The 14,637-nt window shown below is 50.0% G+C and overlaps 1 protein-coding gene across 4 annotated transcripts in view; it reads right to left on the bottom strand.

Annotated features, from left to right (window-relative positions):
• DNMT1 (DNA methyltransferase 1) overlaps nucleotides 1-14,637 on the bottom strand; it is a 61,854-nt gene that overhangs the window by 23,432 nt on the left and 23,785 nt on the right. For all 4 annotated transcript variants that reach the window (XM_033200336.1, XM_033200335.1, XM_033200337.1 and 1 more), the window contains 9 exons: nucleotides 13,161-13,195; nucleotides 11,438-11,525; nucleotides 8,065-8,099; nucleotides 7,412-7,493; nucleotides 4,878-4,912; nucleotides 4,510-4,555; nucleotides 4,334-4,414; nucleotides 4,150-4,259; nucleotides 620-738 (listed from right to left, as the gene is read on the bottom strand). In XM_033200336.1, coding sequence (XP_033056227.1) covers nucleotides 620-738; nucleotides 4,150-4,259; nucleotides 4,334-4,414; nucleotides 4,510-4,555; nucleotides 4,878-4,912; nucleotides 7,412-7,493; nucleotides 8,065-8,099; nucleotides 11,438-11,525; nucleotides 13,161-13,195 — 631 coding nt within the window. The remainder of the gene's footprint in view (nucleotides 1-619; nucleotides 739-4,149; nucleotides 4,260-4,333; nucleotides 4,415-4,509; nucleotides 4,556-4,877; nucleotides 4,913-7,411; nucleotides 7,494-8,064; nucleotides 8,100-11,437; nucleotides 11,526-13,160; nucleotides 13,196-14,637) is intronic.

Genomic DNA, 14,637 nt, shown 5'->3' with positions numbered 1-14,637 from the left:
GGGCTAAGAGGTGCTCCAAGCGCCCAGCTCAGCAGACATCCCATCAGCCAGGTCGGGTGCTCCTCAGTCACCACAGTGACTTGGCCTACAGCTCTTCCCAGAACAAAGTCTCATGCCCTAACTTTAAGAGGCAGCAGCTCCAGCTGAATATTGCTTTATAAGTATATTTCTATTTATACATATATATAAGTATGTGTGCATATATGTATAAATATGTGTGTGTATATATGTGTGTATACACATATTTATAATTTATAATTTTTATAAATTTTATAAATTTATAATTTTTATGAATTTATACATTTATAATTTTATGAATTTATACATTTATAATTTTTATAAATGTATAAATTTATAATTTTTATAAATGTATAAATTTATAATTTTTATAATTTTTATAAATTTATAATTTTATAAATTTATAAATTTATAATTTTTATAATTTTTTATAATTTTTAATAGAGGCAGGTTCTTGCTATGTTGCCCAGGCTGGTCTCAAACTCCTGAGCTCAAGTGATCCTCTGGCCTCAGACCCCCAAAGTGCTAGGATTACAGATGTGAACCACCCAGCCTGGCTGTTTTTAAAGTGTGCCCCAAACAATCCTGGACTTCTCCTTACCTTCAAGAGATGGGTCATCATCATAGATTGGTTTTGCTGAACCGGAAAAGAAGAGTTCGATATTCTTCTCGATGAGGCCGGTGTCGATGGGACACAGGTGGCCGTGCTTACAGTACACGCTGGACAGGAAACAAAGCACACGCTCACCAGCTAAGCCATGAAGGTGGGTCTTGGTGCAGACTTCAGATCAGGCACGAAGCAATGAGACAATGTACAAGTCCGACACTCTTTTTTTGTTTTTGAGTCTTGCTCTGTCCCCTAGGCTGGAGTGCAATGGCGTGATCTTGGCTCACTGCAACCTATCCGCCTCCCGGGTTCAAGTAATTCTCTTGTTTCAGTCTCCCGAGTAGCTGGGATTACAGGCCTGCACCACCATGCCCAGCTAATTTTTGTATTTTTAGTAGGGACGTGTTTCACTACGTTGGCCAGGCTAGTCTTGAACTCCTGACCTCCAGTGATCTACCTGCCTGGGCCTCCCAAAATGCTGGGATTATAGGCTGAGCCACCACGCCCGGCCCTGACATTCATTTTTTTGGTTGCGGGAACACTAAATTAAGACAGTGTTCTATCATCTGGAGTGTCTACCTTATTCTCCCACCTAAGCATCAAGAGTATGTGTGTCTGCAACAGCAACACCAAAAGATCAGTCAGACTTACAGTGCGGGAAATACCGGTTTCTAGAACAGTTTCCACTATGCAGTGTAGCCACCAGATCTATTCAGCTGCAGAACATTTCTGTCACTCAAATGTTAATAAAGCCTCATTCCCATCAAGCAGCAGTCACTCTCCAGTCTCCTCCCAACCGGCCCTCAGCCCCCAGCAACCACCTGCTTTCTATACCTATGAATTCACCAATTCAAATACCTCATATGGTTAATTTTATATTATACGAGTCAGACCTCAATTTAAAAAAGTAATAAAGCAGGTTATAGAACAGTGTGAAAAGGGATGTGGGAGAGAAGGACTTCTGCCTCCTTTTGGGCACCCGTGACCCCACTGTCCAGATGCCCCTTGACATTTGGGAGCAGGTTCCTTTGTGAAGACAGAGAGGCAAGATGTCAAACTTAAGGAAAAAGACATGAACTGGGGGTTCTGCTTATGAACCTGCTCATCTAGGCACAAGGATCACCCTTTCCCGGCCAGAGGTGCTGGGCTATCCTCAGAGCCCCCACATGGAGTCTGCACAGGTCTCTGGAGAGCGCCCCTCCACCACACTCACCCGGCTTAGTGCCTTGAAAACCAGAAATGCTCAAACAAAAAACTGAACACCTCCTGCGGAGCTCCCCTACTGCGTGCCAGGCATGGCAGACAGAATAGGTGGCAGCCCTGCCCTCAGGATGTAAGGCCCAGAAGAAGAGACAGATAGATGAAGACAGCGTGGATCAAGGGAGGGCCTACAGAAGAGGGGGTCCCGCTCCCCGCTGCACAGGTGGGCTGGAGGCTTTCTCCATGGGGAGACATGGGAGAGAAGTTCTAAGTCCCAGGCAGTGGCAGGACCCACTGATTCGCAGGCCAGACCCCACCCATGAGTGGCTTCTATCCGTCACTTTCAGGCCAAGTATAGCAGCATGGAGAGTCCCTAAATAACCCAGGCAGTCCAGCTCCAGTGGACAGAAGGCATGTGACTTCTGTAAAGTGTCCTCCAGGCCACCATCTCACACTCCAGGAACAAATCTATGACAGATCTCAATTCAGGGAGGAAGCTGAGACACTTAGGACTCTGGCAGCCCCAGTCCCAGGCTCCCCTGAGCCTTTGTCCTGATGAAGGCCGGAGTCAGGCCCTGGGGCATGGTAGCCAGCTCTGCCCACCACAGCACACCTCACTCACACCAGCAGGCAGAGGTGTGTGGCCCTGCTTTGGGCCAGGCCTGGGGGGCTAGCAGTTGCTGATGGGTGCAACAGCATCTTGGTCTGGATCAGGATCCCATAGAAGGAGAGGGAGGGGAACAACCATCAGCCAAGCACAGGGAGCATGTGGGTGCCCTCCCAGTGGGTGCAGGAACCGCTGCCTGTGGGTGTTTCCAACAGGGGTCCCCAAGGCACTTCCCCCTCCCGTTCACAGAGAGGGAAAACACCACCCAGGCCTAAAAGCTGAGGCATTTCCCATGAAGAACAAGGTGAAGCCCTGTAGGGTAACTGCACCCGCAGGCAGAGGGAGCAAAATGGGGCCGGGAATGCCTGAGAGCACGGGGCCTCTGCCCACTCAAGAGCTGACGTGAGCCTCAGTGAAGGTACAGGCCAGATGCCAGGCACGTTCCCTCAGAGGACATGAGAGTCAATGCTACAAGGTCTACAAGGCCCTGTGTGGCCCAGCCCCAACCCACCACCACACCAGGCTCGCCATTCACCTTCCACAGCTGGCACAGTCCCCTCCGAGCCCTGGTAATCATGCCCTCTTCTACCTAGCGTGCCCCACCCCGGCCATCCCCTCGGCCTCTTCTCTCGCAAGGTCTTTACTGAAATCATTGCCTCTCCCGTCTTCACAGAACTTCCTCCTCACACTCATTCTCTCTACATGCCACCAGCCTTTTTAAAAATCTGTCATGGCGGCCGGGCGCAGTGGCTCAAGCCTGTAATCCCAGCACTTTGGGAGGCCGAGACGGGTGGATCATGAGGTCAGGAGATCGAGACTATCCTGGCTAACACGGTGAAACCCCGTCTCTACTAAAAAATACAAAAAAAAAACTAGCTGGGCGTGGTGGCGGGCGCCTGTAGTCCCAGCTACTCGGGAGGCTGAGGCAGGAGAATGGCGTGAACCCGGGAGGCGGAGCTTGCAATGAGCTGAGATCCGGCCACTGCACTCCAGCCCGGGCGGCAGAGCGAGACTCCATCTCAAAAAAAAAAAAAAAAAAAAAGAAAAAAAATCTGTCATGGCTGTGACTACCCGACAGGTATCATCCATTTTTGGCTCCGTGAAGGCAGGATCTGAGCAGCTACATCGACACCTAGATCACTGGTACCTAGCACAGAGCAGGCCTTCATCTGAGCGTGTGACCCTCAGGATGTGGGCAGAATGGAGGGGTAATATGTGTAGTGTAAAAAACCCAAAAACCAAACCAAAAATCAGCAAAGCTCTACTGTCCCTTCACCGTGTTTTCCACGGTGGCTCTTTGAGACGGAGTTTTGCTCTGTTGCCCAGGCTGGAGTGCAGTGGTACCATCTCAGCTCACTGCAACCTCTGCCTCCAGAGTTCAAGAAATTCTCCTGCCTAAGCCTCTCGAGTAGTTGGGATTACAGTCGCATACGACCACACCTGGCTACTTTTTGTATTTTCAGTAGGTTTCGCCATGTTGGCCAGGCTGGTCTCAAACTCCTGACCTGAATTGATCTGCTCACCTCGGCCTCCCAAAGTGCTAGGATTACAGGCATGAGCCACCGCGCCCAGCCCTCCAAGGTGGCTCTTATCCACGAAGTGTTAGCTTAAGACATGTTGCAGGTCAGGCCCTAAAAACCGTAATCTTGAGCCCGTAGACGCCTCTGGGGAAGTGCCTCCTTCCACGAAATACACACACACACGAAAGTGCACTTACCTGAAGCAGGTCAGTTTATGCTGGGGAAGCGCCTCATAACTCTCAAAGCCAGACTCGTTGGCGTCAAAGATGGACAGTTTCTCATTTGTCAGCATCTGTGGCTCATCCACCTGAAGGACACAGGGCCGGTAAGCAGAGGGACGAGGGATGGGCAGAGGAAGGCTGGGAAGAGAGCTGCACATACCGCGTCTGGTGGGTGCTGCCCATATTTGAGGTCGGGGTCGTCCAGGTACTGCCCGCACTGAATGCACTTGGGAGGGTGAGTCTGTGGGAGCAGGAACACAGATGATGGCGCTCAGAGAGCCGCTCCCAGCTGCCTCGTGAGCATCGCCACCAGCTTTATTCCCAGCAGACATTTACCTTGGAGTTCACGACTGTTTTGGCACGAGCCATTTTTTTCTCCGTTCTGGGGGGAAAAGCACAGGATCATTTAATTGTTTCAGAAAATATCAAAATCACCTCTGTGAGGTTTCTGCCTGAGGCGCCTGTGGCACACGGAGGCACCAGCTGCGGCAGTGAGGCCCAGGCGCGAGGTCACAGTGGCTCTTCACCGCAGGGGCATCCTGCCTGATGCATCTTGGTCCTATGTTCACCAACCCAATCCAAAATGAGCCTAAGGTGGCTCCCCAAGGTTGCTCTGGCAAGTACTAAAACCTTTCCCTTTTGTTCTAGAACCCTCATTTTAACATCAGCATCTGCTTTGGATAATGTCAAGAATAAATTCTTACGGTTCTTTGGGGGTCGTTTTGCGTCTCTTCTCCTCCTACACAGGGAAAACAAAAGAGGATTAAAGGGTAAGAGTGTTTTACACCCAGATAGTGCTTCGGTGTTAAGAACTTTGTATAAGTGACTATCATAAAACAGAGAGAAGGGGGAGGGAGGGAGTGAGAGGGCCAGCAGGTGAGCTCTGATTCACTCTACCATCTAAAGTCATATAATCAAAAATCTTATAGCCAGGCCTGGTACAGTGGCTCATGCCTGTAATCCCAGCACTTTGGGAGGCCAAGGCACACAGATCACTGGAGGTCAGGAGATCCAGACCAGCCTGGCCAAAGTGGCAAAATCATATCTCTACCAAAAATACTAAGATTGGCCGGGCGCGGTGGCTCAAGCCTGTAATCCCAGCACTTTGGGAGGCCGAGACGGGCGGATCATGAGGTCAGGAAATCGAGACCATCCTGGTTAACACGGTGAAACCCCGTCTCTACTAAAAAATACAAAAAAACTAGCCGGCGAGGTGGCGGGCGCCTATAGTCCCAGCTACTCAGCAGGCTGAGGCAGGAGAATGGCGTAAACCCGGGAGGCGGAGCTTGCAGTGAGCTGAGATCCCGCCACTGCACTCTAGCCTGGGCGACAGAGTGAGACTCCCTCTCAAAAAAAAAAAAAAAAAAAATACTAAGATTAAGCCAGGCCGGCACTTGTAATCCCAGATACTCAGGAGGCGGAGGCAGAAGAATCACTTGAACCCGGGACGTAGAGGTTGCAGTGAGCAGAGATCACGCCAGTGCACTCCAGCCTGGGCGACAGTGAGTGAGAGTCCATCTCAAAATTAATGAATAAATAATCTCATAACCAAAAACTTCCTGAAAAGATTCAGAGGGGAAGCCAATTTTTTAAAACCTTAGCTTTCCTGTATAAGTGACACCTCAAGGTAAACAAATAATTGGCCAGGCATGGTGGCTCACGGCTGTAATCCCAGCACTTTGGGAGGCCAAGGCAGATGGATCATGAGGTCAAGAGATTGAGACCATCCTGGCCAAGATGGTGAAACCCCGTCTCTACTAAAATTACAAAAATTAGCTGGGTGTGGTGGTGAGTGCCTGTAGTTCCAGCTACTCGGGAGGCTGAGGCAAGAGAATTGCTTGAACCAGGGCGACGGAGGTTGCAGTGAGCCGAGATCACACTACTGCCTCCAGTCTGGCGACAGAGCGAGACTCTGTCTCAATAAATAAATAAATAAATAAATAACTGGCCAGGCACAGTGGCCCATGCCTGTAATCCCAGTACTTTAAGCAGCCCAGATGGGAGGACCGCTTGAGCCCAGGAGCTCAAGACCAGCCTGGGCAACACAGTAAAACCCTGTCTCCACAAAAACAGAAAGTTAGCTGGGTGTAGTGGCCTTGCCTATAGTCCCAGCTACCTTGAAGGCCCAAGTGGGAGGATTGCTTCAGCCTAGGAGTTCAAGGCTATGGTAGCTATAACTGTACCACTGCACTCCAGCCTCGACAACAGAGTGAGACCCTGTCTCAAAAATAAATACTAAAATGTTAAAGGTAAGCAAACAATTGATGAGGGGGTATACAGACAGTCATGTCCCCTGCAAAATTCATACATTAAGACTAACCTGCTATGTGATTGTATTTGGATACAGAATCTTTAAGGAGACAATTATGGTTAAAAGAGGTAATAAAGGTGGGGCCTCACCCAATAATACCAATGTCCCTGAATTTTTTGTTGTTGTTTTTGAGACGGAGTCTTGCTGTGTCCCCAGCCTGGAGTGCAATGGCGTGATCTCGGCTCACTGCAACCTCCACCTCCTGGGTTCAAGCGATTCTCCTGCCTCAGCTTTCCAAGTAGCTGGGATTACAGGCCCCTACCACCACGACTGACTAACTTTTGTATTTTTAGTAGAGATGGGGTTTCACCATGTTGTCCAGGCTGGTTTCAAACTCCTGACCTCAGGTGATGCGCCTGCCTTGGCCTCCCAAAGTGCTGGGAAGACAGGCGTGAGCCACTGTACCCAGCCCCTTTTTTTTTTTTTTTGAGATAGTCTTGCTCTGTTGTCCAGGCAGGAGTACAGTGGTACAATCTCAGCTCACAGCAACCTCCAACTCCTGGGTGCAAGCAATTCTCGTGCCTTAGCCTTCCAAGCAGCTGGGACTACAGGCATATGCCACCACACCCAGCTAATTTTGCTGTGTCCCCAGCCTGGAGTGCAATGGTGAGATTTCGGCTTACTGCAAGCTCCACCTCCCGTGCTCAAGCGATTCTCCTCTCAGCCTCCCGAGTAGCTGGGACTATGGGTGCGCACCACCATGCCCAGCTAATTTTTGTATTTTTAGTAGAGACCGGGTTTCACCATATTGGTCAAGCTGGTCTTGAACTCCTGACCTCACGTGATTCACCTGCCTCAGCCTGTCAAAGTGCTGGGATTACAGGCGTGAGCACCGCGCCCGGTCTTCTTTTTCCCAAGACCAGTCTGGGCAACATAGCGAAACTCCGCCTTGAAAAAAAAAGAAAGAAAGAAAAGCGAGACGTTTACCTTTTCATCCTCGTCTTTTTCATCAGAAATCTGTGGATTTGCTTTTTCAGGTTCTTTTTCTTCAGGCCTCCGTTTGGCAGCTCTGCAGGGTGAACAGATATATAGCAAGTAGCAGCTTAGAAACACCACATCGCCAACTCGCACGGAAAATGACAAACTGACGTCTCCCCATGGGAAAGCAAGTGGGAGCTTTACAGTCACAATGCCAGCTTGTCATCCCGAGACGAGGCCTTCAGAGGCCCCAGGGTCCCCGCACATGTCTACATCACCACAGGTTTCTAGAACAGGCTTTCTCTCTTGTTTTCTTTTTTCTTGAGACAGAGTTTTACTCTTGTTGTCCAGGCTAGAGAGTAGTGGCACGATCTTAGCTCACTGCAACCTCCACCTCCTGGCTTCTAACAATTCTGCCTTAGCCTCCTGAGTAGCTGGGATTATAGGCACCCGCCACTACAGCCAGCTAATTTTTGTATTTTTAGTAGAGACAGGTTTCCACCATGTTGGCCAGGCTGGCCTCAAACTCCTGACCTCAGGTGATTCACCCACCTCAGCCTCCCAAAGTGCTGGGATTACAGGTGCAAACCACTGCACCTGGCCTAGAACAGGCTTTCTCCTGGTTCAGAAAACACAAAAGCACAAGCATTTTAAACACTTACAGATCTTTGGGTTGACTTCTGTGCTTCTTCTCATCCTGAGAGAAAAATAGGGGGGAGGTAGAGAAATAAAGAGGGGAAAAAATTAGTTTCTGAGCCAGAGTGAGATAAAATGTAAACACCAAGTTACAGGTTAGGGATCCTCACTGTGGAGCTGGAAGACAGGCAGGCCTGGGCAGATCTACCTGGTAGACACGAGGCTTTACTTTCCCTCCCTTAATTCCCCACCTGAAACTAACAAGAGGGCACTAAACAACCTCCTATACCAAGGCTTCACAAACTGTTTTTGTCAGAGCCAGAGGATCAGTATTTTCAGCTTTGCTGACCACGTGGTCTGTGTCAGGATGATCATCTCTGCCATGGCAGCACAAAAGCACCCACAGGCAAAATGTAAATGAAAAAGTATGGCTCTGTTCCAATAAAACTTTATTTACAGGCTGTGTGCAGTGGCATGTGCCTGTAAGTCCAGCACTTTGGGAGGCTAAGGCAGGAGGTTGCCTGAGGCCAGGAATTCGAGGCCAGCCTGGGCAACACAGTGAGACCCTGTCTCTACAAAATCTTTCTCTCTCTAGATAGAAAGATAGAGAGAGAGAGAGAGATGGAGTTTCACTCTTGTTGCCCAGGCTTACTCTATCTATCTATCTATCTATCTATCTATCTATCTATCTAAGAGAGAGACAGAGTTTCACTCTTGTTGCCCAGGCTGGAGTGCAATGGTGTGATCTTGGCTCACTGCAACCTCTGCCTCTCGGGTTCAAACGATTCTCCTGCCTCGGTCTCCCTAGTAGCTGGGATTACAGGCATGCGCCATCATACCCAGCTAATTTTGTATTTTTAGTAGAGACGGGGTTTCACTATGTTAGTCAGGCTGATTTCGAACTCCTGACCTCAGGTGATCCGCCCACCTCAGCCTCCCAAAATGCTGGGATTATAGGCATGAGCCACCACGGCTGGCCTACAAAAAATAAATTTAAAAAGTAGTGCATGCCTGGCCGGGCACGGTGGCTCAAGCCTGTAATCCTAGCACTTTGGGAGGCCGAGACGGGCGGATCGCAAGGTCAGGAGATCGAGACCATCCTGGCTAACACGGTGAAACCCCGTCTCTACTAAAAACTACAAAAAACTAGCCGGGCGAGGTGGCGGCGCCTGTAGTCCCAGCTACCTGGGAGGCTGAGGCAGGAGAATGGCGTGAACCCGGGAGGCGGAGCTTGCAGTGAGCTGAGATCCGGCCACTGCACTCCAGCCTGGGTGACAGAGCGAGACTCCATCTCAAAAAAAAAAAAAAAAAAAAGTAGTGCATGCCTATAGTGCCAGCTACTTGGGAGGCTGAGGTGGGAGGATCACTTGAGCTCAAGAGACTACAGTGAGCTATGATAGCACCACTACACTCCTGCACTCTAGCCTGGAAAACAGGTGGGAGGATCACTTGAGCTCAGGAGACTACAGTGAGCTATGATAGCACCACTACACTCCTGCACTCTAGCCTGGAAAACAGAGCAAGGTCCTGTCTCAAAAAAAACAGGCCGGGTGTGGTGCCTCACACATGTAATCCCAGCACCTTCGGAGGCTGAGGCAGGTGGATTGTTTGAGGTCAGGAGTTAGAGACCAGCCTGGCCAACATGGTAAATCCCCATCTCTACTAAAAATATAAAAATTAGCCAGGCATGGTAGCACATGCCTGTAATCCCAGCCACTCAGGAGGTTGAGACAGGAGAATCACTGGAACCTGGGAGGTGGAGGTTACAGTGAGTCAAGATCACACCAGTGCATGACAGAGGGAGACTGTCTTTAAAAAAAAAAAAAAAACGAACCAAACAGACTGAACACAATGGCTCGTGCCTGTAATCCTACCACTCTGCCACTTTGGGAGACTGAGGTAGGTGGATAACTTGAGTCCAGTTTGACTGAGACCAGCCTAGGCAACACGGCAAAACCCTCTCTCTACAAAAACTTAAAAAAAACACACAAAAAACTAGCTGGACATGGTGGTGCCTGCCTATAGTCCCAGCTACCTGGGAGGCTGAGGTGGGAAGATCACCTGAGCCTGGGAGGTCAAGGCTGCAGTGAACCGTGATGGCATCATTGCACTCCAGCCTGGGTGACAGAGACAACACCTCCCCTGGGGTGGAGCAGCCAACAATCCTTGTTCTTTGGGCACTGCTTTTATTATTACTATATATATTTTTTGAGAGTCTCACTCTGTTGCCTAGGCTGGAGTGCAGCGGCATAATCTTGGCTCACTGCAACCTCTGCCATCTGGGTTCAAGTGATTCTCCTACCTCAGCCTCCCAAGTAGCTGGGATTACAGGCACGTACCACAAAGCCCACCTAATTTTTGTATTTTTAGGTGACATGGGGTTTCACCCTGTTGGCCAGGCTGATCTCAAACTCCTGACCTCAAGTGATCCACCCACCTCAGCCTCCCAAAGTGCTGGGATTACAGTAGTGAGCCACCGTGCGCAGCCCTCACATCCTTTTCTACCATGAGGCAGAAGTGTTGGCGGTTGTGAGCTCAGGCCCCTGCCAGTTTCCAATAGAGGGCAGGGAATAATGTGAGTACTCCAGTCTGAAGGGATCCCAGGCAAGTGCTGACAGTAAGGTGCCCAACATTTGGACAGAAGAGGTGAGGGACAGGAGGCTGGAGGCAATACCAAAGGCTCTCCGCTACAGGGTGAGGACGGAAATCCATCGGCGACTGGGTCAGAAGTGAGGGTGCTCGCCACCCAGCAAGCCCGTGACTTTGGGCTCCACTCCCTAGATCGCAACAGGCAGAAACCCAGAGACTCTCTTGGGGTCTTCGGCGTCTCTTAGATAGGAATCCGCTGCCCCACACCTATGACCTAGCTCCCTTCCCTGGAGTTCATGCAGGAGGGCCTGCAGGCAACCTGGCCGTCCTGTACTTTGACAGCAGTGCTCCACATGATGCTTTAGGGTTTAAACATATGCACTTGGCTGAACTAGACTGGGGAGGCTGGCAGGGGGACAGCTAGACTCAGAAGAACGTAGGAGGCTAGGAAAGAAGTTGAGGTGTGGCCGACATGTGTGTCAGAGCTGACTGTGTATCAAGGCTTCTCAGCAGTGAGGCCTCAGGAGAGGATGCTTTACGCACATCTCAGCCCAGGTGCACCCAGACCCTCTCTAGTGTGAAAGACAGAGGACAACTGATTGTTCACTAGGCATCGGGCACAGGCACCCAGCCACAAATCCCGGCCCCCAAGAGGAGGAAAAGGTGACCTTCCCAGAGTCTGGATGACCCCGTGGAGCCTGGGTGGATGGGGCTGGACTTGAACCCAGATGCCCACCCTGCACCCTCCCGCCCAAGCAAATAGGAGCAGAAGAACAAGGGGGAGTTCAGAAGCAAAGATCCCGCCTTTACTTTCTCATCTCCGTCTTCGTCCTCGTCAGCGTGCACACCTGCCCTGGCTTCTCTGTCCGGCTCCTCCTTCAGTTTCTGTTTGGGTGTTCTGTCACAGAAGACAACACACACAGGCTGGTCAGCTCGGCAGGGGGGCCCTGCACCAGGGCCAACAGCCCCTAAGGGTTGACACAAGCTCCCCAGGTTCAGAGGACAGGCTGCCTCTCCAGTTTTCACTGCAGGAAGCCCAGAGGGCATTTACTACTCCAGGACTCAAGGTCTTCAGGAACACCGTCAATACCCCATCTGAATGTTGGTCAGAGATGCCAGTGGTTTAATACAAAAAATAGACAAAGGGACGCCATGATTTCTGTGGCCTGATGGGAATCCAGCCTGCGGTAGAGGAAGACCCATGTCTGGCCTGCCCAGGCTGAGGAGAGCTGGGCTGATGTGCGATCTGCGTCAGTGACCGTGGACAGCTGACTGCACACAGGGGTCTGAGTCTTCACCTGCCCCTCTGCCAGGGCCCTGCCGCTGAGGTGGGGTATTCTGCCCACCTCTGGATTCAGGCTCACTCTCAACATTTGCTTCAGCTAATTGTTTTTTCTTTTCTTCTTCTTCTTTTTTTTTTTTTTCTTGAGGCAGAGTCTCGCTCTGTCACCCAGGCTGGAGTGCAGTGATGTGATCTCGGCTCACTGCAAACTCTGCCTCCCGGGTTCAAGTGATTCTCCTGCCTCAGTCTCCCAAGTAGCTGGGACCACAGGCATGCACCACCATGCCCAGCTAATTTTTTGTATTTTTAATTAGAGACGGGGTTTCACCATGTTGGCCAGGCTGATCTTGAACTCCTGACCTCAAGTGATCCAACCGCCTCAGCCTCTCAAAGTGCTGAGATTATAGGCGGGAGCTACTGCACCTGGCCCAACTTTTTTCAACAAAGGTTTGAAAAAGTGCTACTTTTCATTTCTGCCCTTGTGATCTGGCACAGCCACAAGTGTGTACCCAGGTTGGCCAAATTGTGGAGGCAGAGCTGGGTCAGCCCAGCTGTCCCCACTAAGCTAGCTCAAGATCAGCTGACAGCCACCAAGCTGTAGACAAGTGAGCTTGAAAAATGCTCGCTGTTCTAGGCCTCTGGCCTTGGAGTCATTTGTCACACAGCATTTTCACGGCAAAAAGTAAGTGACACAGCTGCTCACTCGATGGCCTTTTACTACCACACAACACACAGCTGTGTGACCAACCCTGAGGAGGGCCCTGGGGTTGGGAGGAGAAATCGAAGCTAACTTCGCCCTGTAATCCCAGCACTTTGGGAGGCTGAGGCAGGTGGGTCACCTGAGGTCAGGAGTTCAAGACCAGCCTGACCAATATGGTGAAACCCTGTCTCCACTAAAAATACAAAAATTCGCTGGGCATGGTGATGCACGCCTGAAGTCTCAGCTACTCGAGAGGCTGAGACAGGAGAATCGCTTGAGTCTGGGAGGTGGGGGTTGCAGTGAGCTGGGATTGCACCACTGCACTCCAGCCTGGGTGACAGAGGGAGACACCGTCTCTAAGTTAAATTAAATTAAAATTTAAAAAGTTAACTTCGGCCTTCACTTCAGGGTGGCCTCACCTTTCACAAAAGTAGAACTCGCCCACTTAGGAGACATATGATTGGTGCCCAGGGTTCCACAGCAACCCGTTATTTTACCAGGATACTTATGTTAGCAATTCAGTTTCACAACATAAAGCACAAACAACTTACGGTTCTTTGGTTTGACTTCGGAGTCTCTTTTCTTCCTAAAGTTGTGGGGAAAAAAGATAAGTTAGTTTTTTTGATTTGGTTTGGATCTTTCTGATCCTAGAGTCCAGTGGTGGGAGTAAAGACTGTCTACTGGTGGGCACAGTGGCTCACGCCTGTAATCTCAGAACTTTGGAAGGCTGAAGTGGGAGGATCACTTGCACCAGGTGTTCAAGACAGCAATTTTCCTTTCTTCTTCAGTGGGGTAAGTAGACAGGAAATGAAACTCTTAGAAAGGAGATACTACAACACTGCAGTTTAAGTATTTTTACTTCAAAATTCCTCTACCACTTGTCATCAGTAAGTGTTGGTAGCCTCACAGAAAGTAACTTTATTATAAATCTCCACTTCCGATATAAAGGAATGAAACAGGATGGCCCAATCTGGAAAGGAGCTCCAACTGAGACAACACCACATCCTCTGAGACTGCATTTATTCATTTATTTATTTATGAGACGGAGTCTCACTGTCACCCAGGCTGGAGTGCAGTGGTGTGATCTTTTCACAGAGATTTTTTAGTAGAGACAGGGTTTCATCACATTGGCCAGACTGGTCTTGAATTCAAGTGATCCGTCGGCTTTGGTCTCCCAAAGTGCTGGTATTACAGGTGTGAGCCACCATGCCGAGCCTGAGGTTGCATTTAAAGAACTAGAGCCGGGCGCGGTGGCTCAAGCCTGTAATCCCAGCACTTTGGGAGGCCGAGACGGGTGGATCACGAGGTCAGAAGATCGAGACCATCCTGGCTAACACCGTGAAACCCTGTCTCTACTAAAAACTACAAAAAAAAAAACTAGCCGGGCGAGGTGGCAGGCGCCTATAGTCCCAGCTACTCAGGAGGCTGAGGCAGGAGAATGGCATAAACCCGGGAGGTGGAGCTTGCAGTGAGCTGAGGTCCGGCCACTGCACTCCAGCCTGGGCGACAGAGCGAGACTCCGTCTCAAAAAAAAAAAAAAAACTAGATACTTCTTGCCAGAGAATCAGGCAAGTCAAATCCAACCCTCAGAAACTCCACATGTGGTAGTTTGTGAAGAGATCACAAAGGTCAGCGATATTAAGAAACACTTTGCAGCCGGGCGCGGTGGCTCACTACTGTAATCCCAGCACTTTGGAAAGCTGAGGCGGGCGGATCACGAGGTCAGGAGATCGAGACCATCCTGGCTAACACAGTGAAACCCCGTCTATACTAAAAATACAAAAAATTAGCCAGGCGTGGTGGCAGGCGCCTGTAGACTCAGATTTTACAAAGAAGATGAGAGACTGGGGAAAGAGCTAGTCTGACTTCACAGAGGAGAATGCAACTTTATGTCTGGATGATGCTAAGGAATTTTAGCACCTCCTACGTCTGAAAGTTAGATCTTCACCAAGATCCCATCAGCCAGAGAAGGAAGTGGGGGAGGTGACAGACTGAAACTCTGTGACTAGTTGATTAAGTAGCATAGGT

Source organism: Trachypithecus francoisi, unplaced genomic scaffold, assembly GCF_009764315.1.
Source record: "Trachypithecus francoisi isolate TF-2019V2 unplaced genomic scaffold, Tfra_2.0 Lachesis_group5, whole genome shotgun sequence".
Lineage (NCBI taxonomy): Eukaryota > Metazoa > Chordata > Mammalia > Primates > Cercopithecidae > Trachypithecus > Trachypithecus francoisi.
This window is presented reverse-complemented; position numbering and strand designations above follow the sequence as displayed.